At 41.6% G+C, this 24515-nt stretch overlaps 1 protein-coding gene across 1 annotated transcript in view; it reads left to right on the top strand.

Annotated features, from left to right (window-relative positions):
- Positions 1-1178: 1178 nt before the first annotated feature.
- Positions 1179-24515, top strand: part of DNAH11 (dynein axonemal heavy chain 11) — a 312391-nt gene continuing 289054 nt past the window's right edge. The window contains exons 1-7 of the mRNA XM_040644201.1: positions 1179-2329; positions 3719-3862; positions 11174-11370; positions 11806-12004; positions 12946-13045; positions 15960-16171; positions 24022-24255. Of these exons, the coding sequence (XP_040500135.1) occupies positions 1985-2329; positions 3719-3862; positions 11174-11370; positions 11806-12004; positions 12946-13045; positions 15960-16171; positions 24022-24255 (1431 nt within the window). The 5' untranslated portion in view covers positions 1179-1984. The remainder of the gene's footprint in view (positions 2330-3718; positions 3863-11173; positions 11371-11805; positions 12005-12945; positions 13046-15959; positions 16172-24021; positions 24256-24515) is intronic.

Here is a 24515-nt window from a genome sequence, read left to right as displayed (position 1 = left end):
TCATTTTTTTTTTTAAGATTTATTTGTTTATTTGAGGGAGAGGGAGAGAGAATCTCAAGCAGACTCTGTGGAGCCCTGTGGGGCTTGATCTCAGGACCCTGAGATCATTGACTCATTATTTACTACTGATTACAGATCTGAACTCTATGAAGTTACATTTTTATTTATAGATTTTTGTTTATTAAAGATTTGAATTATTTCTAAAATCAAATGTTTTTTTAAAAAGGCCCCAAACAAAAGTTAATGTTATAGTGTTCTGAAAGACATTAAAGAGTATTGTATCTAACCTAGTAATCTATTCTAACAGTCTTCCTCCACAGACAAGAAATCTTTTTCTCTAATTCCTTGTGAAACAACTTCACCATTTTCTTTCCTCAATAATGAGTTGAATATATCTTTGACATGTCTTCATTCTGTATTTTGAGTTACATATTTAACTTTTTGAAAATTGTACTTTAATATTAGCCCTATTATCGGTTTTTCCCCCCCTGAATGTGAAAGCGGGTTTTCATTTTTAATTTGTTAACTCTTATTTACAGAATTTGATTCTCTGGGGTAGGGGATGCAAAGCTGGAATGTAGGAGTGAGAGGGGAGATGAAGAAGCCCATTGTAAGGTGTTTTGCAGTGATTCCCAGACTTGCACCCTAGCCACTGAAGGGTCAAGGATTGCTGTGGCCCATACCCAGCACCCCTGATGGCCTGAAGTTGTTATAAAGGCTTCCCAGGAGCCTATGTTAATTCAAGAATCTGATCATGTCATTAGAAAAGCTTACAGATTATCATCAGACTCAAATCCCAAAAAAGAGAAATTATCGAGGCTCCAAATATTGCTAGAAACAACTATTTATCAATAATCAGTTATTATAATGGATTATTGAGGGCAACACTCCTTCAGAGCTACTTTGAGAGAATTGCAGTTTGAAGTCTTTATTTTGAAATGAACAAGTCAAGGGGACCCATTAAAAAAAGTTTAGTTCGAGGAATCTCCTTCAAAATCCTGGCTACTTCAGTCATCAGAATTTCCTTAATAGTCTCAACAGATGTCATTAAAAGACCATACTGAAATTCCATCGCAAAATCATGGAGACTGTCTTTAATTCGGAACGTGTCTCTCCAGACCTTTTACTCTTGGATTGGGTGGTGATTCTAAGTACTACTTTGTAGTGTACAAAGCGCGCTGTGCATTTTCTTATTGGGCGCGTTAACATTCTAGTAAGTGTCCGGTGAAGATCGGAATCAGGACTTCGAATACCTAGATCTTATATTTCCACAACTAGGAAAGTTGCATTGCCAGGGTTAGCTCTTTTCTGGTAGTATTTGAACAACTTTCAGCAAGGTGAATAAAAGCCCGCAGCGCGGGGCCTGAATTCCTGTTCCACTTTCTCCTCGTTACGCAGCCGCTTTGTGACTCAGTTCCCTTGCCCATAAAACAAACTGACCAGTCGGAGCCCTGACTTTTTAGGGTTTATATGAAATAATCAAGGTGGACGATTTAGCATGGAGCTCGGCACTGGACAGCGCCTCTTAAACCATGATTAATCGGTGCTGGGCTTGCTGGGAGCCCCACGGAACATCCAGCAGGTCAAACAGCCGGAGGGCAAAAGCGGCGGCCCACCCAGCGGCTCAGACCCGCAGAGAACACGCCCTTTCTCCCGCCGGGTTCGGTGCCCGGAGTCCGAAGGTCCCACCCCCGACGCTGACTCCGCCCCCAGAGGGCTGGGGCGGGTCGCCGTCTCCCGGGAAACGGGACGCGCAGCTGCTCTCCTGCCAGCGCCTCAGCCCGCGGGACTCGCACTGCGAGCAACACCCTCAAGCCAAGTAGCGGCAGGTGGGGGCGAGCGGCCACGCTGCTTGCAATCGCCCGAGGAGGTGCGAGCCTCTCGCGACGCGTGCGGGAGGGAAGAGGTGTCCTCGCCCACCCCAGGCTGGGCAGGGGCGAGCGCTTGGAGCCGACCGGTCCCGCATCCCCCTCGGACGTGCGGGATGGCAGCCCGGGAAGCGAGCGGCTTCCCAGAAGTCCAGGCCTTTCGCCTAACCCCGGGCGCTGGCCTGGAGGTGGCGGGCGTGATGGCGCTGGAGGAGGAAGAGGAGGAAGAGGAGGAGGAGGCGGCGGCGGCCAGAAGAGCACGGAGTTTCGCCCGAGAGGAGCGGGTGCGCTTTCTCGGCGACCGCCTGGAGCTGCTGCTGGGGCTCCAGGCAGAGAAATGGAGCCAGTATTTGGAGAGCGAGGACCACCGGCAGGTGCTGAGGGAGTTCCTGGAGAGCCCTAGCCCCGCCTGCCTTGTGTTCAGCGTCGCCGCCGCGGGGCCGCTCGCGGTCTCCCGGGAGGTAAGGGGCGACAGGCAAAGACCCGGTCTCGCCGCCTGCTCTGCATAGCGGGGACAGGCCAGTCGCGGCTTTTTGGATTCCCGTGGGGCACGCACTCGGGCTCTTTAAAAAAACTTTCTTTGAAGTTCTTGGCCTGGAGTCTGCAAAATCCCCCACGTGCGCGCACTTTGCAATTAAGTTGAGTGTTCTAGAAGGTCGTGTTGTTCGACCGGGATAAAGCAGGAAAAGCTGCGCTGTCTTCAGCTGCCTGGGCCTTATGTGTAAGGTGGGTTCTCGGTTCCGGATAACTCACGTTTCAGGTGCTCTGGGGTCTGGGGCCCTGTCCCTAAAAAATGTTTCGCAGAGCCTGAATAATTTGTCATGTGCTCAGTCTGACTGCTTGTCACATTTTATCTCAAGTAGAATACTTAGTCCTTAAAAAAGGAGTGCCCAGGCAATCTGCGCACACGAGGTATTTACCAACCGTGGAGGGGGGCAATCTTTTTTCTTTCCGTATTTTTCCCTTTTTCTTTGCTCTGCTTTCTTTTCTTTCGAATTTTTAAAAATTTAGACTGCTCCTCCACTTGAAGGTTAAGGTGTCCCAAGTACAGCATTTGTATTCAGTTGTTTTTTTTTTTTTTAAGTGTGAAAAGTTTGGAACAAGATTTACAGTTTTCAGTGTTGTAGGGTGCCTCCGTGTAATATTGTAAAAGTGTTTTTTATCGTCACTAAATGTGGGCTAGCTGGAAATTGGAATCCCAGAGAAGAAAGAGACTAACAGGAGTTCGCCTTAGGATTTTGAGTTTTGAAATTTTTTGTTTTGCTACTTTCCCAATTATAAATAAACAATTTGTCAAACAAGGAGGTAGGACACTTAACTCTAGTATTACTCAAATTAAGTGATTATATCTGAAGAAATAACTCAGTAGTTGTGGAAATGGTAGAATATTTTCATTAAACGCTTTATCTTGGGAATAGAAATAAAAGTTAACCTCCTGTGCCTGGTCTTCATTTCGGTTTGGCTTATTTTCAAACAACAACAACAAAAAGATTGCAAAAAGGAATAAACCTTTCCTGAGATAGAAAACTTCTAAATTCTTGTTATATTTGTTTTTAATTACGAGATGTTATGGGATGTAATGATCTTGGGTAATTGACATGCCCTTTATAGGTGATATTTCCACATCAATAATGGCATGAAATTAGCATTATAAAAGAACAAAGAAAACTGTATACCTTTTGTAGAGGGGGGGGAAGAGCAGCAGAACTACCTTATTTATAAAGGTAGGCAAGATGCCAGGTTTTTTCTTTTTCCAGCAATCCCCCTGCAAGTTAGATACAGCAAATCCTGTTTGTTAACATGGAAACTACCCTGTGAACGTAAAACTAATTATCTCGCTCTTGTTTCAGATTCCAAAAGATGCAAAACATAAACTTGTTTATATTGTCAAGAAGATTACCGAAAACATTGGAGTTAATGATTTTTCTCAAACGGTCTTATTTGGAGAGTTGACTGCCTCATCGTTTGGACATGTCACTGCTTTCCTAGATGAGGTGCTAGTCTGTTTTTAATATTTGAATCTTTAATTTATCTCTATGACACTTGGAATTATTCAGAAAAGCTTTGACTCTTAAAAAAATGTAAAAGCCAGTAATGTCTTCAGCCAGGGAGGTGGAATGCAATAACTGTTTCTGAAGTGAGATTATGCTGGTGCTAATATTCAACGGATGGTAATTTGTAGGATCACCCTTTTTGTCTTTGTTTCTAAATAATGGAAGTAAAAAAAAAAGCTTGAACTGAATAGGCTTTTGTATTTAGCTATAGTTTTAAATTTCATGTTGACTAGAGACAAACTGACACTTTGGAAATGAGTATTGTAAGTTTTTCAGATTTCCCTTAGTTACTGTGTCACTCAGGTCAGATAATGGGGAAAAGGTAATGGAAACAAAGTTTTTGAAATGATTGCTTTCAAATTCCTCTTTCTCTCCCCTCAAATCAGAGAAAAGCTCTCTCAACCCAGGTTACTTAAACTTTTAATGCAGGATTTTTCAATGTGGCGTTTTTAAAGTGGAATTTAATGTGGGATCCGGGGGATTTTATTAAAGGCAGGCTGCTGCGGTTGGGGGGGGGTGCTGCTGATCTTCCTGTCTAACCTCATCCTTTCAGTGTGTGTTCACAGATGAGCTTTGAGGAAAGATGTACCAAATGACCAGGTTCTACAGACTAGAGCAGAGGTTCTCAAACTTTGCTGAACATTAGAATCACCTGGGGGAACTTTCTAAACTACCCTCGCCCTGGTTACTCCTAATACCAATTAAATGAGAATGGAGTTGGAGCCCAGTGGCAGTGAAAGATCCCAAGGTGATTCTAATGTGCCCCAAACTTCGGGAAACACTGGATTAGATATCAGAGCTCCATAATCAGTTCAGTCCTGCCAAGGCCAATGCTTAAGGTAGGAATAATTACCAACATATTTATTACTAATGATTTGCCAGTCTCCCTGTTTCACGCCTCTTCTCCTTCCTTAGTCGTTACTGTCTTGGGACCATCCAAGGTTTCTCACTCCCAGCTTCAGTACCCTAGCTCAGTTTCCCTCTCCTCCTGTTGAATTGACTTGGTTTTAGATTGTATCAGGGAGATGCTAAGAGAGTTTTCAATCCCCCAAGTCCCTAGGGCACTTCTTGTTCTGTAGCAGGAGCTCGAGAAATTTTTATTGAACTGAACCTGATGAAGGGATTTCACATGAAATATGAATGGCTTTTGGTCATCTGAATCCAGATTGCCATCCGGTAGGGCTTGGAAGGGCAGGAATGCAGCCTTCCTTGGAATTCTTATACTGACATCAGTGTCTCGCAACAGAAGATAGACAGCTTTCAAGTTCCTCTGACCTTTCTCTGGATTTGTGTCGGTACCAGGGTCTGCATTCCGTTCTGGAAAACATTAAATGAAAGAGCGTAAGCTGTCAACAAGTACATTTATTGTAGGTATAACCCGTTCAGAACCTCAGAGTTTAAAAGGTTTAGAAGATTGATATAATTATGCTTGAGAATCTGAGTATTAGGAAGAGAGAAAAAAAAGTGAGATCACGCTTATGAAGTCACTTGGGTTTATTTATGGATAAGACTTAAATTCGGTATGAACAAGGCTGTAAGGCATGGCTATGTATTAGGTTAAAAGCATTTATAAGAAGGGCCCCTGCTGGTTCAGTAGGTTGGGCATCTGACTCTTGATTTCAACTCTTGATTTCAGCTTGGGTTGTGATCTCAGGGTCGTGGGAGGAGGCCCGTGTCAGATTCAGAGCCCTGAATCTCTGCTTGATATTATATCTCTCCCTCTGCCCCTCCCTGTGCACGCTCACTCTCTATTTTTTTAAGGGATTTTATAAGGATTGTCTTCCCCTAGTATCCAGTATAGCTCACAAAATGGGCTGATTGACAGTGGTTTATGGTGATATGCAAGGTACTCCCAAACTTGTCTCTCTAGCTAAGTGCTCTCTTCCCAATTTCAAACTTGGAGATCCTCCTGTTTTCCTGAAATTCATGCTTGTTGTGTAATGAACATCCCAAACCTACTATCCAAAGTTGAACTGATCTTCCCCAACCTGCATTCCTTGTGGTTATCTCCAGAATAGTAGATGTGAACTCCATCCTTCCAGTTGCTCAAGCCAGAAGACTTCGGAGTCAGCCCTGACTCCTTGCTTTGTGTCAGCCTTTGTATCCATTCTGGCTGGGAATCCTGTAAGTTCTACCTTCAACATACCTTCAGAATCAGCCTCTGTACTCTCCTCCACTGCTTCCACTCTGGGCTGGTTCACCACGGTCTCTCATTAGTCTCCTAATTGGTCTCTCTGCTTTTGCATGGTTCCCATCTAGAACCCATTCCTAACAGCTGCTAGAGGGATTCTTTTGAAGCGGGATTCGGAACGTGTCCCTTCTCTGCTCAGACCCTACCCTGGGCCCCCTTTCCCTCTGAATAAGGGCCCAAGTGCTTGTAGTTGTCCAGACTTTGCATGTTCTCTGTGGATCAGAGCTCTCAGTATTACCTAGGAAACGGTTACAACTGTAGGATCTCAGGAACTTCTTCGAGCTTTGGGATCATCAGGTGGTTCTTAGGTTTATTACGGGGCGAAAGCCCTAGTCCAGAATCTGATCTGACCTCGCCATGACCTCTTTGCTGTTACTTGTCTCAGGTACACTCTTACCCCTGCTGTTTCTTTATCTTCCCCAGAATTCACTCAACCCCTTCATGTCCTTCACGTCTTTTTGCTCAAAGAACTCCTTTTAGTAAAGCCACCCTTCAGGAGGGCAGGAACCTTTGCAGAGAAGAGACAAGGGTTAGCAAATGAGGCACCCACTTCAAGAGCAAAATTTACAAGTAGGTGAGGAGGATAAAAAACAAAAACAAAAAAACTCAGTAATTGAGATGAAATTTTAGTGAAGTATTTAAAAAAGAACAATAAAAAGCAACACTTAAAATAAAAACTGGATCACTCACAGTGCCATGCTGGATTGTAGTGGACCCTGAGGCAAAAATACATCAGTAATATCAGTGCCGTCTTTAAGACGTTGATAATTTGTTCATCATCGTGTTTTTTTTTTTTTTTTTTTTTTTTTGCATTAATTTTGATTTTAAAACATACCTTAAGGGGCGCCTGGGTGGCTCAGTAGGTTAAGAGTTGACTCTTGGTTTTGTCTCAGGTCATAATCTTATGGGTCATGAGATTGGGCCTAGTGTTGGGCTCCATGGTCAAAGGTGAGTCTGTTTGAGATCCTCTCCCTCTGCCCCCCCTTCCCTGCACTCATGTGTGAGAGTGTGCACTCAAGCTCGCTCGCTCACTCTCAAATCTTAAAAAAAAAAAAAAAAAAAATCAACCTTAAAATAGTACTCATCTCGATTCCTGAGTTTTTGGTGTTTGTTTTTTTTTTTTTAAAGATTTTATTTATTTGACAGACAGCCAGTGAGAGAGGGAACACAGGCAGGGGGAGTGGGAGAGGAAGAAGCAGGCTCCCAGTGGAGGAGCCTGATGCGGGGCTCGATCCCAGAACACTGGGATCACGCCCTGAGCCGAAGGCAGACGCTTAATGACTGAGCCACCCAGGCGCCCCTTTGTGCTCTTTGATATCCAGTTCCAGCATGAATGCCTCACTTGCCTTACTCTACTTCCTGCTCTGAATCTTTGTTTTGCTCCCTGTTATGGCCCAAACACCTAAGACCTTGCCACATACGTGGTAGGAGCTCAGTAGTTGTTCAGTGAATGAAAGTCAGTTAAGGGCTAATTGACACCCTGTTCTCATAAGAGACAAAACACGGATTCTTCGCAGTATTTCTTTAGAGAAGAAGCATTTGGTGTATGATCTCTGATATTTCTGTTTGAATCTTTTTGGACATGTGAAAAGGACACTTGGAAATTTCATGCTGATCTCAGTTATTAGTCCATATTTATGGAAGACCTACTTGGTGCTGGTGACCGGACAGACGTGGCAATTAGTGATGTAGTTTGCGCCCTCAGAAAGTATGCAGTCTGTTGAGGGAGGCCGACATCTGAGTCTGCGTGGGAGGTCACAGTGGTCCTGCTGGGGGAGCCTAGGGGCGCTCTGCACGCTAGAGGGCTGGCAGGGCTGTGGCGACTCTAATAGGATCGTAGGTCTCACTTCGCCTGGGGTGCTTTTGGTTTCCACCTGTCACAGATCAGTGAATGTCTGCCAATAATTTTTAGTTTCTGTTTTTATGCTCAAAAGCAGCCGCAGTCGTATGGTAAATCACTTAGTCCCCACAGTGCTGAAGGACAAGGAGGAGAGAGCTTGACGGCGGAGGAGGAAGGGCATTCTGGGCAGAGGGAGAAACAATGTGAAGGCACAGAGATGAGGAAACGAAGATTCATTTTTTAAAAAAGGAGTAAATTAATGTAGATGGATTGGGGAACCAGAGCTGGAGGGTGGTGAGAAACAAGGCCAGAGGGGCTGATGAGGAAAAAAAACGAACGAAAACAGCCATGTATTTCAGATGGTTGCCAGCAGAGGTGGTGGCCAAGCCCAAATTCCCGTGTTGTTTGGAAGATGGTCGTGCTAACACGTATTCTAGGAAGGTTTTTATCAGGCCAGGCTTAATCTGGACATTGTAGAGTCAGATGAAATGTCAGTGGTCCTTCATGACTTGCATTCCAAGCTAATCAACTTGTACTTTCTGACTTGTACATTAACGAGAAACACATTCCTTGTAAGGATGGGTGGATTGGTGATTCTGGTAAACGAAGAAGAGATGGTATTGATACAGTGATTGCTTTGAAAGGTACTGAGGGAACTTTCCCGTGTTTGGCTTCTTAAATGAGATAGAATAAAGAAGGAATGGGCCAAGTGTTTGAACTGAAGGTGGGGAAAATCATTTGTGCCTTCATATTAAGTTTTTACTCATTTAAATGATACCCTCACATAGATTCAGTGTGGAAGTTTTTGGAGTTTGACTCAGTTACGCAGAGTAATGGGACTTTACGCTGATGCACTGGGGCCTCCCAGACTTCTGTCTCCAGCCTGGATCTGTCTTCTCAACTCCAAGCTCAGATGTCCACCTTCCTTGTGGACATGGCCACTTATTGTGTAATGTCTCAAATCGAACCTGTCCAAAGTTGAACTCCCAATCTGCTCGACATTATTATGTGTTCCCATATAGTATGATCGGTAGCTGTATTATATTTAGCAAAACGATTTAAAATGTTAGTTATTTCTTTAATATATTGACCCAAATCCTCAAAGAAACAATAATTGTGAATTATCGTTATTATGCATTTGGTTTACCGAGCCCAAATGGAAGTCCGATTTAGTTTTTGTTGTTGGTGTGTAGGTCCTATCCTTGGGCATTCCAATTTAAGAAGTCTGGGGGAGGCCCTGGCTCCTACATTTAGAAAGTATTGCCCAGGGAATAGTCTTTATTGACTTAAGAACTATCGTGAAAAGAAAACCCCCAGTTCAAAAAAGGATTAAAGAAGCGGGGGGGCACCGGGGTGGCTCAGTCGGTTGGGCTTTTGACTCTTGATTTCCGCTCAGATGGTGGTCTCCGGGTTGTGAGATCGAGCCCTTGGTCGGGCTCTGTGGTCGGTGTGGAGTCTCCTTGTCCCACTCCCTCTGTTTTTCCCTCCACTCGTGTTCTCTCTCTCTCTCTCTCAAATGAATAAATAAAATCTTAAAGATCAAAGAAGGTAAGTAAAGAAAACCATAGCAAAGGCCTCATCGTTCTTTAATCTGTAGTTACACATTGTACATCTATTTAATATATAAGCATTCAAATTATTTTAGTTGTCAGAAAAAGTTTGGAATTTTCCTTCTAAACCACAATAAGTAGGCAAAAAAACCTTCCCAATGGAAACAAAGCCAAACCCCCAGCTAACTGAATTACTTTGTGTATAGCTCAAGGGTATGTACAATTAGGTAAATAGCACATCCCGGGTCCTTTTGTTTTAAACGAGGTTTACGGTGATGCTCCCGCTCTTTGACTAATCTGGCTGCAAAGCACATGGCTCAGAACTTCACAGTTTTATCTACAGCATGTGACAGAAATACTTGAAAAGAAGTTGGCTTCATCATAGAATCATAAATGGAGTGAAAGTTTGAAACCGTACCCAGTGAATTAGCTATGCCGAATAACCAGAATCTTCCCCACGCCTGACGTTCGGAAATAGTTTTTGAAATCTGGGATTTAGTCAAGAGAGTTTTCCAGTGGGTCAGTGCGTGTTCACCCAAGAAGCTTTAACTTCCCAGTGTGATTTCCAAAGCTCTTCATGAACGACCCTGCCTTTCCCAAAGCTAATTCCTGGTGGGCCAGACTGGCGGTTTTCCAGAAGCATTCTACTTGTGGAGTCCTGAAGGATTTTTTATATATCAGTGTGTTTATCCTGTGTCTCCACTTGGCATCCTTCACATGCCTCAAATCATGGCCGTTCTTAAGGCAAAGGACATAACCCACCGAGCTCATTGCAGGCAGACTGTTTCTTATTCTGCTGTTTTCCTAGCTTGACACGTAATGGGCGCTGAGCAGGAAAATGTAATAATACAATTTGGAAAGCTTTGTTTCAACACTGTTAGAAAACAAAAGTGATTGTATTGTCAAAATAGACTTTGAAAAGTTGAAGTGATTATTTTCTGAGCATTTTAGCGAATGGAAATTTTATGGTGTAATGCCGGTAAGCCTGGTGGATTATCAGAAAAATGAAAAGTGTTGAAAATTAGAAGATACTAGAAAGGGGTGGGAAAGCAAGAAGAGCTAATAATTTCATTCACTCAACACATTCTTGTGAACGTATGCTGGGTCCTGGGAATACAAAAATAATTGTTGAGGGCTTTTGCATACATGGCGTCACATACGTGACATTCCCAATTTAATGGTAGAGGAAGCTCCAGAAAAGGGCCGGTGATTAATAAACATGTTTTGGACTGTGAAACTTGAATCCACTGGTATGCCACCCAGGGCTTGAGAAGATTAATTTACTTTTGCTTTGATGGGATTCAAAAAAGATTTTTTTCATTTATGGACCTGCCATTGTGCTCAGTTTGCATGAAGAAAGCTGTTTGCTTACCTGACATGACTGTGCTTAGTTTACGCAGTGTTTGAGTTATTGGGAACCTCTTCAAATGCTTGATAAATGGCTAAATGAATGAAGAAGCTGCCTCATATTTCCGCTTTGAAAGATTTTGTCTAATTGATGAAGTTTAAATGGGGTACTGATTGTGTCCTCTCTTTGTAAATTTGATCTCCTAGGAGAGTATTTCAAAAAATTGAGTGCTTTTGTGGCTGATTTTGTGTGACAAGAAGATCTTTGAAGAAGTACATTGTCTGTAAATTAACTTCTTTTGAAAATGTTTCTCTTTCTGTAGATTTTGGTGCCGATTCTTTCTAATAGGAACAACCATAAGTCCTGGTCCTGTTTTATTTCACAAGACATGGAACGCCACATAGAGGTCATGAAAAATAAAACGCATGTTTTTCGGGGCAAAATGTTGAGAAGAACTCTTCTACCAATTCCCACAATAGCAGGAAAAATGGACCTGGACCAGAAGTACTCCGAGACCAAGTATGTAATGTTATGGTATATATAGAATATTAAATGGAGAGCCCACATACCCAATTAATATCATATCCCCAGAAAACTATTAGTAAGCTAGAGAATTATTAGAACTGTGTCATTTTTAAGAAAGTTGTGCAGGGCACCTGTTTATTATTTCCTTACAAAGTATCCTTCTTACAAGCCTACTGCCCGAAAAGCAAGCTGGAACAATTGCCAATATGTCAACAAAATTCTTTTGGCAATAATGGCTTGAGGGTATGATCATTTGTTTTACAATGTTTATGTCACCACTAAAATTGAGGCTATAAAAATAAAGGATCTAATTTTGAAATATTTATATTTGGAAAACCAGCTCATGGAAAAAATACCTCTTAACATCCAAGTCCTATCTTTCTTTGGATGAGGTAATTGGCTTTGGAATTACTTTATTGATCATTGCAGTGTTTGTACGCTGGAGGTAAATGAAAGGGCACTACTCCATGCGATCGAGTCTGTGGTTATTAAATGGTCACATCAAATCCAAGAGATTGTAGAAAAAGATTCAGTGCAGCCTTTGCTGAACGGTCTTCGCTCGAATCCTCAGACTGAACTGGATTTCTGGATGATGAGGAGAGAGAATCTCTCATGCGTTTATGATCAAGTAAGTAGACAGCCCTACAAATTGCTTGTAAACTGACTTAGCAAAGTCAGTTGGAGAATTTGGTTGTAGTCAGTTGTAGAATTTCTAATCACTTCAAAGGCTTAACATACTGTCTTTGATGACTTAATAGTCTGTTCTCATTCCAAAGTTCTATACGGTGTGCACTTTAAAGATGAATGGGGACTGGGGTTCTCGGGTGGCTCAGTTGGTTAAGCGTCCAACTCTTGATTTCTGCTCAGGTCATGACTTCAGGGCTGTGAGATGGAGTCCCGCATCAGGCTCGGAACTGGGCATGGAGCCGCTGGGGATTCTTTCTCTCCTCTCCCTCTGCCCCTTACCCCCAACTTGTGCATGCTCTCTCTTTCTCTCTTTAAAAAAAAAAAAAAAGTAAAATGAATGGAGATTAAAAGTAATTTTGACTTTCTGAGAGTATTTTGACAGCATTTGATAATTGGAAACACTGTGGCGTAGAGAGAGTGGTTCCCCAGGGAAATGTTGAAGATGGTAAAATTTAATTAATCTAGTTGATTGAATTGATTTAGGAAGGAGTAGAGTCTTGCCTGGTAGAGAGATGCAGCTTTGGAAGAGCTAACTTTGCTTCCTCTGGTGTTTGCCTGACGTATTACTTGATTTAATGTTCTGAAGACTAAGACATTCATTTTCATGTTCGCATGTCTCTCAGATTTTCTGAAACATAGCAAGAAATTTTATATGGAAAATTTAACATTTTACACATGAAGTGTAAATTGACACACTTTTTGAAAACTCAAGAGCTATAAATGTAAAATAAAATTCAAGCTTAAGGAAGAAATGCTGTTAAAATTATTTTCAACCTGAAACCAGATAAGTCTTTGCATATGAAAAGCTGTGTGTATTGTGCGTGAGTGGAATAGAACTTAAGTATTTTATTACCAAATGCTACATTTTCTTTTTCAATGTAGCTTCGAGCTCCTGTTGTCCTCAACATGGTTAGGATCCTGAAAATTAAACGAAGCAGCTATCTTCCCACTTTGAAGGACATTTTCACGACCGTGAAAAATGGTAAGACTCTGGCTTTTTGGCCTGGTGTTGGTGTCCGTCATGATCTCAACCCTACCTGCCGGCCTGGCCTCGTCTACCCTTTTGCTGTTAACGTGTTCATGAGGTGATGGCCCTTGGCTCTTCTACGGATAAATTCTTCTTCATAGGTACTTCATTCTCCAGTTACATTAAACTATTTTTAGGATAGATTGTAGGGATCTAGCAAACAGGCTCCGGATGGAAGTTCTAACTGGAATGTGTGTGAGCAAGGCCTTTGCAAGGGGTGAGTGGAAGCCCAACATGGGCGTTCCCTAGTCAGCAGTGGGGCTACACTTAGTCCAGTAACTCTCTGATAGAGTCTCTGGTACTTGGCATCCACCAGGTGCTTAGCTCAAAAGAGCTCAAAGTCCTCATTGAAGTTTCGGTGAGGATTAAACATAGAGGAGGGTTTGTTTGCTGAATTTTGAACAAGTGCATGTACGTGGTTAAAAACCAGAAGTTTCAGTGAAAAGTCTCACTGTCCAGCGTCAGCTCCACCCAGGGGGACAGCCCTTGTTTCTTGATTTCTCTTCATGTTTCTTGAAGCATATTTGAGCAAAGAGGCATACGCATGAGACTGAAGTTTTAAATGTTGAAACGTAAGATAATTGGGTGCATAGCTTTTTTGCTTTCTAACATTAGAAAATGACTTTTTAATTTCTTCCTATATAAGGTAAGTAAGGTTAGGAAATACTTCAAATACACGTGAGTGTTAGATTATCGCTGCAGGGTTTTCCCCAGGAGTTCTGGGAAAGGGATCATGAGGGGGAGTATTTGGGTTGGAAGGTCTGTCACAGCAGCATTCCTGTCCCACACACACTCAGTACATCTTAAATTTGCTGAGCCTCTGGTTTTCATTGGCCGAATTGGCATATGAACACCTTCCTTACAGAATTGTTCTGAGGATTAGAGCGATATTTCTCAACCTTGTCATTTTTCCCCACAGTCTTGTCTGTGTTGATCAGCATTGACATTCCGGGCGGGCTGGTTGGGTGGGGGCTGCTCCGGGTTTTGCTGGATGTTGAGCAGTGTCTCTGGCCTCCGCCCACTCCCCCCTGTTGCAGTTGTGACCATCAAAAGTGTCACCAGACATTGCCAGATGACCCCTGGGGGCCAAACCTTCCCTGGCTGAGAAGCACTGGATTAAAGATAAATTATGCAGGGTACGTGGTGCTGGGCACACCGTGAGCGTGTCCTCAGTAGAGGCTGCTCGCGTTGTTTCTGTGTTCGTGTAAGATGAACATTTTCTGTGGATAAAGTTTCTGCAGGAACAAGTCCCAGGGGGTTACTCAGGGCCTTGGGAGCACATGGATTTCGAGATTCAGACATAAACTCTTTCAGTAGAGCACGTGGCCCCAAGCCATTGTCAGTTAGATGTGGAAGGCCGCCTCTCGAGGACGTCCTTGAGGCCCTGTGAAATCGCCAGATGTGCTTACCATATTTTAAAGGCACTTATCAGATGTGATTTTTTAATTTTGAAATTAACATTGATAAAAACACACTAATTTGAAAACATGGGTACAACCGGGGAAGAAAATAGTTTGTGGATGCTCTCTTTCTTCTGAGGTCTTTATTGTTTAGGTAGACAGATAAATGGGTTATATGTTAAGTGGAGTAATAGGAGTGGGTGCATTCCTGACTCTGACAGCCAAAAAACGTTGGGTTGTCTGTGTTGCTTTGTTCCCTGCACCCCCCCGCCCCCCGGGCAGGAGTCTTTTGGGATAACACCAGAAAATAAGAATTGACTTCATTCCCTACCTTCATAAGTAAAGCCTGTTTTCAGTTGGTCAGATGTATTTGGATGCAGTTTATTGGAGATCCATTCAGGGTACATTAAAATGACTATTTATTTTTTTTGAGAGCAGGCTGGAGGGTGGAGGGGAGGGGCAGAGGGAGAGAGAGTCTCAAGCAGGCTCGATGCCCAGCATGGAGCCGGAAATGGGGCTTGATCTCACAATCCTGAGATCATGGCCTGAGCCGAAATCGAGTCAGGTGCTTAACCGACTGAGACACCCAGGTGCCCCAATTTTTTTAAGTAAGCTCTGCACCTGGTGTGGGGTTTGAACTCACCATCCTGAGACTGAGCTGCGTACTCTACTGACTGAGCCAGCCAGGAACCCCTAAAATGACTAATTTTAATCAAGAGAAGATTTGGATTGTATTAAGCAGTAATAATATTTTTCTTCATATATATATGAAATATATATGAAAAATGCTAAAGCATTTTTGGGAAATATTCCTAATTCACCCTGCTTAACGATTTTTAAGATGGAGATAAAACTCATTTCACAGAAAGAAAACTGTTTTGAAGTGTAGAGCGGAACGACAGGACAGTCATGGTGTCCTAAACCTTCACCTCTCTCTAGTTCCAAAATACTTTTTTTTATCCCCTGTACCTAACAATTCTAGTAGTTACATTTTGAATAATACAAAATTCCCCAGTCATTGCCTGAGTTACTCTCATAGGACACTGGGATGAGACGCTGAGACTGTGCTGGTACCAAGTACCTAAGAGGAATTACCATTCTAGGGATGGGCTTGTAACCCCAACCATAAAGTGACGGTAACTTTGCAGACATGTTTTATTCCTGCGGTTTCGTGGAGTTGAATAAATTTCTTTAGATCGTAAAGCTATGTTTCCCCACTAAGTCTTGCTTCACGGTTTACTTGGGCTGTGCAGGGCACTACACCAGGGCTCTCTTGAATGGCTGCTCCACACGGACGGTGTAGGAAGCCTTCCAAACCCGTGGTAGCTCAGGGGTGGGAGAAGCCATATGAAAAGAAAGAGGACTGCACTTAAGTATAGTCATGTTCTTTTGCACTGTTTTCTTGAACTTGTGAAGTGAATTTGGAAAAGGAGACTGCATCACATTAATGGTGGTTTCTTTCCTTTCAGCGCTCCTGGAAGCCCAAGATGTGGAGCTTTACCTGAGACCCCTGAGAAGACATGTTCGGTGTCTCCAGGAGACGGAATTCCCGCAGATCCATGTACTCATCGCCCCGTTGTTTCATACCATCTGCCTCATCTGGAGTCATTCCAAGTTTTATAATACTCCTGCTCGGGTTATAATTTTATTGCAAGAGTTTTGTAATCTCTTCATTGACCAGGTATGTAGTATAAAAAAAAAAAAAAGGAAGAACAATCATTGCCATGTGGTAGGTTTTAATAAACCAATGGAGAACGAGCGAATCTAGTCTATAGTAGGAAGACCCTTTTCCTCTCTTTTTTTCAGAAAGGACTTTTATGGTAACAAAAACTAGGTGACTTTTTATTCTAAATGGCAGAGAAGCTCTGGAAATCAGTCCAGTGCATTCAAAGGACAGTTTGTTACTGGATTTAATACCCTACCTTTCTTCAAAGAGAGTAAAGGTAGCTTCTAATAAGAGCCTGGGTGGCTCAGTTGGCTGAACGTCTGACTCTTGATTTTTGGCTCAGGTCATGATCTCAGGGTTGTGGGATTGAGTCCTGTGTTGGGCTCCTGTGTGGGGCGTGGAGCTGGCCTGAGATTCTCCCTCTCCGTCTGCCCCTCTCCCACTTCTCCTCCACTTCAAAATAATAATAATAATAATAATAATAATAATAATAATAATAATAATAATAATAATAATAATAATAATAATAATAATAGGCAGATAGGTATAGTCCTTTCTTCGTAGCTTTCCCTTTGGTTCCACAGGAACACTGACTGAGGAAGACTTCCGGAAGGTAAGGTAAGAGAACCTGGCTGAAAAAAATTCTGAAAACAAGAGTAATGGAATTGTCTTAAAGAATTGATTCATAGTTGATCTTTAAAAATCTCATTTATATTTGTCTATTCTTCACTTGGAAAATGTTTTTAAAAATTGGACTGTTTTCTTAAGTTTTCCTGTATGAACTTTAATTCTTCATGGGTCCATAAAATCAGAGAATATTTTATAATTTGAGAGCTAAAAGATCCTTGGAGGATACATAACCCAGTGGTTTCCAGCTGGGGGTGTGTCTTAGCTTGAGCTGCCATAGCAAATACCACAGACTGGGTGGCTTTATTTTCAGAAATTGTTTTCTCACAATTTCAGAGACGGGGGCTAAGATCAAGGTGCCAGTATGGTCGTGTTCTGGTGAGAGGCTTTTTTCCCCCTGGCTTTCAGTAATTGCCTTTTCTCTGTGTCTTCACATGGTGGAGAGAGTGTTGTCTTTCTGTTCTTAAAAAGTTACAGTCCTATCACGTTAGGGTCCTGTTCTTAGGACTTCATTTCATCTAAATGGCCTCCTAAACACCGATTTCTAGATAGTCACGTTGGTGATTAGGGCTTCAGTATATGAATTTTGGGGGAGACATAGTTCTCACCATAGCAAGCTCAGTAAGCAGCATGTGTGTCTGAACCACTAAGGAGTTTTCGTAAAACAAATGCCCGAGAAGCAGAATCTGTCTATGACTTAGACTTGGGGTTGTTCAGAATGCTTTCCGTGAGAAGTGGATCGCCTCCAGCTGCAGCTGATGACTGAAGCAAAAAAAAAAAAAAAAAAAAAGTATAAGCTCATGTGACCTGGGAAGTCTAAGAACACAGTGGCTTCGGGAATAGCTTGATTCAGAGATGTCAGATAATAATTCCAAAGCTCTCTGCCATCCTCCGTTTGCTCATCGTGTTTGACTTTATTCTCATCGCTTGTTAGCTAAGACGGCTTTAAGTAGCTCCAGATGTCTATGCTTCTAGCAGAGGAACTTCCCTGGAAAGAGGTTGTCTTTCTTTCTTAGTTCTGGTCCAGTGGGTTCTAATTCCGTTCTGGGAGCAATCATTGTGGCAGAGGCGATAGGATACTTGGGACAGTTCTGGGTCACTTGCTCAGAGGGTGGTGGATGACTGTGATTGACCTAAATCTCTGATCTAGACTAATGCCTCCCAGCGGTGTTGACACCGTGACTGGCAGAGAAAATAAAAATGCTTTACTGTACAGTAGGGTAGGTTGGAGGGCATTTGGAACCCTGAAAGTGTGCTCGGAGACAAGGCAGACAGCTTGTAGCTCCTGCTGCCCCAGGTCCCAGAATCTTGCTGTACAAGATTTACAAGCAGTAAAGAGAACACTATTGTAGGATAAACAGCAGTGGTTTGGGAACTGTGTTTTAATCCAGTCCCTGATATTTTTTTAGATGAATTACCTGAGACTGGAAAAATGACAGCATTTGCTGAATTTCCTGGAGAATTTCGGGAGAAATCCACATTAGAGAATGGGTCTCCTAACTTGCAGTTGGGAGTTTCTGGATTGTGAGATTGAGTTGGCAATGTGTGTGTTTCTCTCTGCTTTTAAAGAGGTGGAGTATATGGAAAAGGACTTTGGCTTTAGACCAACCTGGATTCAATTCTAATTGAAACACTTAAGGGGGAGTTAAATTGGTTCTTCCAACCTCAGTTTCCATATCTGTAAGTGAGGATAATGCCCAGTTCGAGGATCAAGAGGTAACCTAAGTTGAATGCCCAGTGTGGCATTTGATAGAGGCTCAGTCAAAGCTAGTTCTAAGCTATTGACCTCCAAACTAGTTGCAGCTGTTAATGAGAGATAACCACAGGTCAATTCCTTGCTATATTTTATCCTCTCTTCTGGCTTTGTTCTGTTTCTTTCTTTGTTGTTAAGCAAGTGTGCTGGGTCCTAATGGCTTTGGATCTCCAAGTTAAAGACCATGATCCCTATTGAAGAGTGAAAAGTTACACTCACAACTTCTGCTCTACCCCTTTTAAAGGATCCTCATCTTATTTTGAGATTTATTAAAACTTTTACTGGAAAGCCCTGCTGATGTATAAGCTCCAGAGGTGGTTACTTATCGTAGTAGGTGGCTGGTAAGAAGTCCTGTAAGCCTGGAAACCTGTTATCTCTGGCCTCTAGTCAATGTCAGTGGCCAGTTTGCCAAGTTCCCAAGGAAATAATGTAGCTTCCCTTGTTGCTTAGTGTTTCTGGCTTCTGTCCAAATGTTCCAATGACCTGATATCCTTGATTCCCAAGTGGACTTCATAGTAAATGTGTCACAACATGTTAGGAATCACAAATCAGTAATGGGCCAACGTTCATACCTGGGTTCCCTGAAGAGCTGAACTCTCCCCAACTCTTCCCCAGTGATTTGCTGTCTAGTTTATTTCTTATAATAACAAGCACTGTATAGTGCCTTATATTTGCTAGGAATTCTTCTAAGCCTTTACAAAAACTACAAATGTAATTCCCTAGCAATGCTATGACATATAGATACTATTAGTGTTCTATTTTATAATTTTAAAAAAATCCTTGAAGTCAAGAGAAGATAAATAGCTTTCCTAAAGGCACCCAGTTTTTAAGTGGCAGAATTTCTTGCCCATTAGACTAGGTTCCATATTTTAAAATAACAGTTTTGATTTTTAATTATAATATGTGGTGTACTAATGATAATTGTGAAGTATTTTCATTGCATAAAATTTTTAATAGAAATAGTCCTGTGCATCTATCACTATAAAATTCAGCCTTTTTTATATTTCATTCTCTGAAAACTTACACATATTTATGCATTTTTATCATATATATAATTATTTTTTTACTAGCCCCTTTGAAAAATTATTTTATTGTTGGATATTTAGGTTGCTTCCAGTTTCCTCTATTATAAGCAATAGCCAGAAAACAACTTTATATGAGAGTTCTTTTTCCTTAACTTGGATAATTGGTTTAATATAAATTCTTGATATTGATCAAAGGGTACAATCTTTTCATGACTCTTGAACAATTTTTGATTTTTATAAATTCTTTTTAAAAGGTTATATCAAGTACATTGCTATTATCAATGTATAAAACGTTTTACTATAATTCACCAGCTTTGAGCATTACTTTTTTTTTTTTTTTTTTAAGATTTTATTTCTTTGAGAGATGAGAGTGAGAGAGTGAGGCAGCACAGGCTGCGTAAGGGGCAGAGGGAGAAGCAGACTCCCCACTGAGCAGGGAGCCCGATGTGGGGCTCCATCCTGGGACTTTGGAATCATGACCTGAGCCGAAGGCAGATGCTTAACCGACTGATTCACCGAGGCACCCCGATCATTACCATTTTAAAAAATTTTGGGTGATTAATTGGGTATATAGTGGTACCATGTTGTTTAATTTGTACCTTGCACAATTTATGTCATTACACATTTAGTGGTTTTTATTATTTCATCATGTAGCTTTCATGTACTTTGTGTTCCATGAATCTGTTGACCTTAATGTGTTGATGAGACGTTTGAACGCTTGCTGTGTTAAACATCAGAGGTAATAACTTGGCATTCTGTCATCTGTATTTGGCTAATACATCAGTGCAATGTTTTTATTTTCTATGGTATTTTAAAATTTCAGAAAAATATTGCTTATATTGAGGTCTCATTTAAATTTTGGCGTTCCAGCCTCCACTGAAAAGTCAGAGATCTCACAGCACTGGCTCTCTCATGGCCACTGGCACAGTCCGTTGTGAGAGCTTCAGGTACCGCTTTGGAAAGGTCATGTGCTGTCTAGGTGACCATGGCCTCCACCATTTGCTGCTGTTCCTGGTCGGTTTCGTTCATTTTCATGCTATGGCTGGTTCTTCTAGGCATTCCCATTTCAGATCTGTTTTATTTTAGGAGTAAATGTGTTTCTCTTCTTTTCTCAGCATAGTCATTTAGGCCAGACTTACAAAAGGCATCATCTCATCATCTGGCCACCTCAGTTGATGGCATACTGGAGTTTGATAATGGGGTATTTTATTTTATTTTATTTTATTTTTTTAAATGACTTCTTCTTTTCTCTGGTAACCTGACTCTGCTCCCTGTTTTTGTACCTCATTACTACTCTAGGCCCACCACTCTATTTCATGGCTTGGTATCTCTTTTGTGGATATTGTCCTTCAAGATCCTACGTGAAAAGGGACAGATGCATGGCTCAGTCATTTAAGCATCTGCCTTCAGCTCAGGTCATGATCCCAGGGTCCCAGGATACAGCCCCGAGTTAGGCTCCCTGCTCAGCGGGGAGCCTGCTTCTCCCTCTCCCTCTGCTGCTCCCCTTGCTTGTGTGCTCTCTCTCTGTCAAATAAATGAATAAAATCTTAAGACAAAAAAAAAAAGATATAGGGAGCCTGGGTGGCTCAGTCATTAAGCGTCTGCCTTTGGCCCAGGGCGTGATCCCAGGGTCCTGGGATGGAGCCCTGCATCAGGGTCTCTGCTCCGCTGGGAGCCTGCTTCTTCCTCTCCCACTCCCCCTGCTTGTGTTCCCTCTCTTGCTGGCTGTCTCTCTCTCTGTCAAAAAAATAAATAAAATCCTTAAAAAAAAAAAAAAAAAGATACAGGTGAAGAAAAGTTTAAGTCTGAGAGGTGAGCTTGGAAAAGAGATGTCAGGTTGGGCAAAAGTAAGAATCCATAAAAACACATCAAACAGAAAAGCAGCAGCAGGGAGACAGGCTTCCAAGTAACATAGTATCACTGATAAATTGCTTAATAATTGATTAATTGGTTTATTGATGAATAAATTGGTTAGCAGTATTTTAGTGTATAAGGCCTCTGAAGTGGGGACCAGTTCATCCTAAATCCCATGGGTGTTTTGTTGGTGTGGGCTGATACCGTTGAGTAAGAGAGAAGAGCGTACTCATGGTTGCGTATGCTCTAGAGAGTTGCTTAGGAAGCGGAAAAGAATGCAGAGTTTAACAGCTAAACGGGATCCTGAGGTTCACTTAATTCTTCTCTCTCCCTTTCTAGATGAGGAACCTGAGATCTTCTGAGATAATTTAGCTAATACCCCCAAAGCAGTTGGTGGCCCCTAACTGGATCAGAGCCAGGTCTCCTGCCTCCTGGTGACCTTTTCTCTCACACACCCTGCTGCCCACTGGAAGGGCATAGACTGGATTTTCTGGTCTAGGGTATTTAGTACTATTAGTACTATGGCCTTGGTCTTTGGGAGGTTAATTGCTGTGATTGTCTCATTTGTGTGAAGGTGCGTCAGGAAGAGTAAGAATGAAAATAAGAATGGCTTGTCTGGAAGTAGTTTTTGTTTTTTGGGTTTTTTTTTTTGAGCTTCCTGAAAGGTCACAGGGCGCATTTATTATAAAGAATACATAAAGATAAAGGTCTCTGGAATCCCGAGCCGATACCAAACTGTGAACTCCTGTATAACACACATTGCTAAGGGATTTCTGGTGGTCCTCTTCGGTGTTCTCTGTGCAGTGTTAGCAGCCTACACGCAAGTTACTTTTCCATGCAGTCTGAGTGGGAAGTAAGAGCATAGATTGGGAATCTACAGCTCGAACTCAAAGGATTCTAATCAGTAGGGGTTTTAGAAACTAAACATGATTTTTCTTATAATTTATGGTACAGTTTATATTACACGTAAAACTGTAGCCATTAATGAGAGAAAGAGAACAGTAGGTCTACATTTAGAAAAGAATCCTTCCATCTGGTAGGTTAAACTCAATGGCTTTCATTACATACTCCACTGAGACAAGTAACAGCTTTCTAAGCAACCCCAACATGTAAGGCACATAATTTAAGCCTATGATTTATGAGTTTAAGATGCATTGGGAAGAAACTGTACACAAAAGAACCTTTAGAATTTATATTTTCCTGAGGTCTTTAAAGAGGGAAATTCTGAATATTTCTAACAAATACAGATAGAGAAGGACTGGAAGGCACCTAGATAACTGTCCTGTGAGAATTTGGCCAGTGCTACGTGAATCTGCTACTCGAGTTGTGGTATTTTTTTTGTTTTGTTTTGTTTTGTTTTTTAAGTAGTCTCCATGCCAAACATGGGGCTTGAACTCTGCCTCTGAAATCAACAGTCACATGCTGTACTGACTGAGCCAGCCAGGTGGCCCTACATGGGTCTTTCTTTTAAAAACCCTCCTTACCTTTCCATTTCCTATACTTAAAACTAGTTTATATGGCATTATTTCCACTAGATTTTTGTCCTACAATGTTTGCAGAAGAGATGCTTGCTAACCTAAGAGAATTGCCAGTGATACACTTAACTATATTAGCTCTTTCTCGCCTTTACAAATGACCCAGTGCTACCAGGTAAGGTGGCCATGTATTTTTTTTAATAATTATTTTTTTATTATGTTAGTCACCATACAGTACATGCTTAGTTTTTGATGTAGTGTTCCATGAAGGTGACCATATTTTTAAAGTCCATGGTCTTTGAGAGTTCCCCTTCTGGCTTGTGTATTTCTTTATATGAAGTAAAAATTACGCAGAATATTTGTAGTGAGAATACCCATACAAATTTCGATTATACAGTTGTCATACTTGCAAAGCTTAGCAAAAACTTAGTCATTGCTAGAAAATATGTTCAGAAATTCTAGAGTCTCCTGTAGATAATTCTAATGTGTACAAGTATGTCATTGAAATACAAGGGTCTGAATTTCTAGAATTTACTTTTTGTCTCACAGCATTGCTAGCCCATTCTAGAGGTGTATTACTTAAAACTGATTCATTGAGGGCGCATGAGTGGCTCAATCCATTAAGTGTCTGACTCTTGGTTTTGGCTCAGGTCATAATCTCAGGATCATGAGATTGAGCCCCAGGTCAGGTTCAGTGCTCAGTGTGGAGTATTCTTGTCCCTTTCCCTCTCCCTCTGTCCCTCTACCTCCCCCGAGTGCTTCTCTCTTTCAAATAAAATCTTTAAAAAAAAAAAATGTGTACACACACACACACACACACACACACACACACACACACACACACACGGCGGCACCTGGGTGGCTATCAGTTAAGTGTCTGCCTTCAGCCCAGGTCATGATCCCAGGGTCCTGGGATGGAGCCCCATGTCCCGCTCCCTGCTTAGCAAGGAGCCTGCTTCTCCCTCTCCCTCTGAGCCTCCCCACCATACTCTCTTAAATAAATAAAAAAATCTTTAAAAAAATGATTTGTTGAAAAAAATAAAATGATTCATTGAAACAGGTGTTTTCATTAAAAAAGTAAACTTTTTAAAAACATATTTTTGATCAGAGTTTCCTTTTATTAAATCCTAGGCAATAGCTTACCTTTCACCTGAAGACCTTTTGAAAAGAGAAGTCGAAGAGTCTTTGGAAAAGGTTCAAGTGGTCATTAACATCTTAAAGACTTTCAAAAACTCTTTTTTCAACTATAGAAAAGAATTGGCAAGCTATTTTAAGGGAAATAAGGAGATAAAACCATGGGATTTCCAGTCTCAACTGGTGTTTTGTAGATTTGACAAATTTCTGGACCGGTTCATGAAAATAGAGGTATTCATTTATTGACTTGTGATTTATTCATATTGTGGGTGGGTTAAAAAAGATCTTGTAGTTTTCTGTATCATTCAGGAGATAGTTTATCCTGTTTGAATGGGAGAGTGGTAGAGCTCCTTTCTCAGTTAGGAAGTGCTGACAAGGCCAGTGCTATTAAGGTGGTTGTATAAGCTTTACCTTGGTTTTTTGGTGTTTTTTTTAAAACTCATTTGTGATTCTTTTAGTATACTGAGTATAAGTGAGACTCTGTTATGTAT

This window comes from Ursus maritimus, unplaced genomic scaffold (genome assembly GCF_017311325.1).
Source record: "Ursus maritimus isolate PB19 unplaced genomic scaffold, ASM1731132v1 scaffold_3, whole genome shotgun sequence".
In the NCBI taxonomy this organism is placed as follows: Eukaryota; Metazoa; Chordata; class Mammalia; order Carnivora; family Ursidae; genus Ursus; species Ursus maritimus.
Note: the sequence above shows the minus strand (reverse complement) of the source record. Positions and strands in the feature narration are given on the sequence as shown.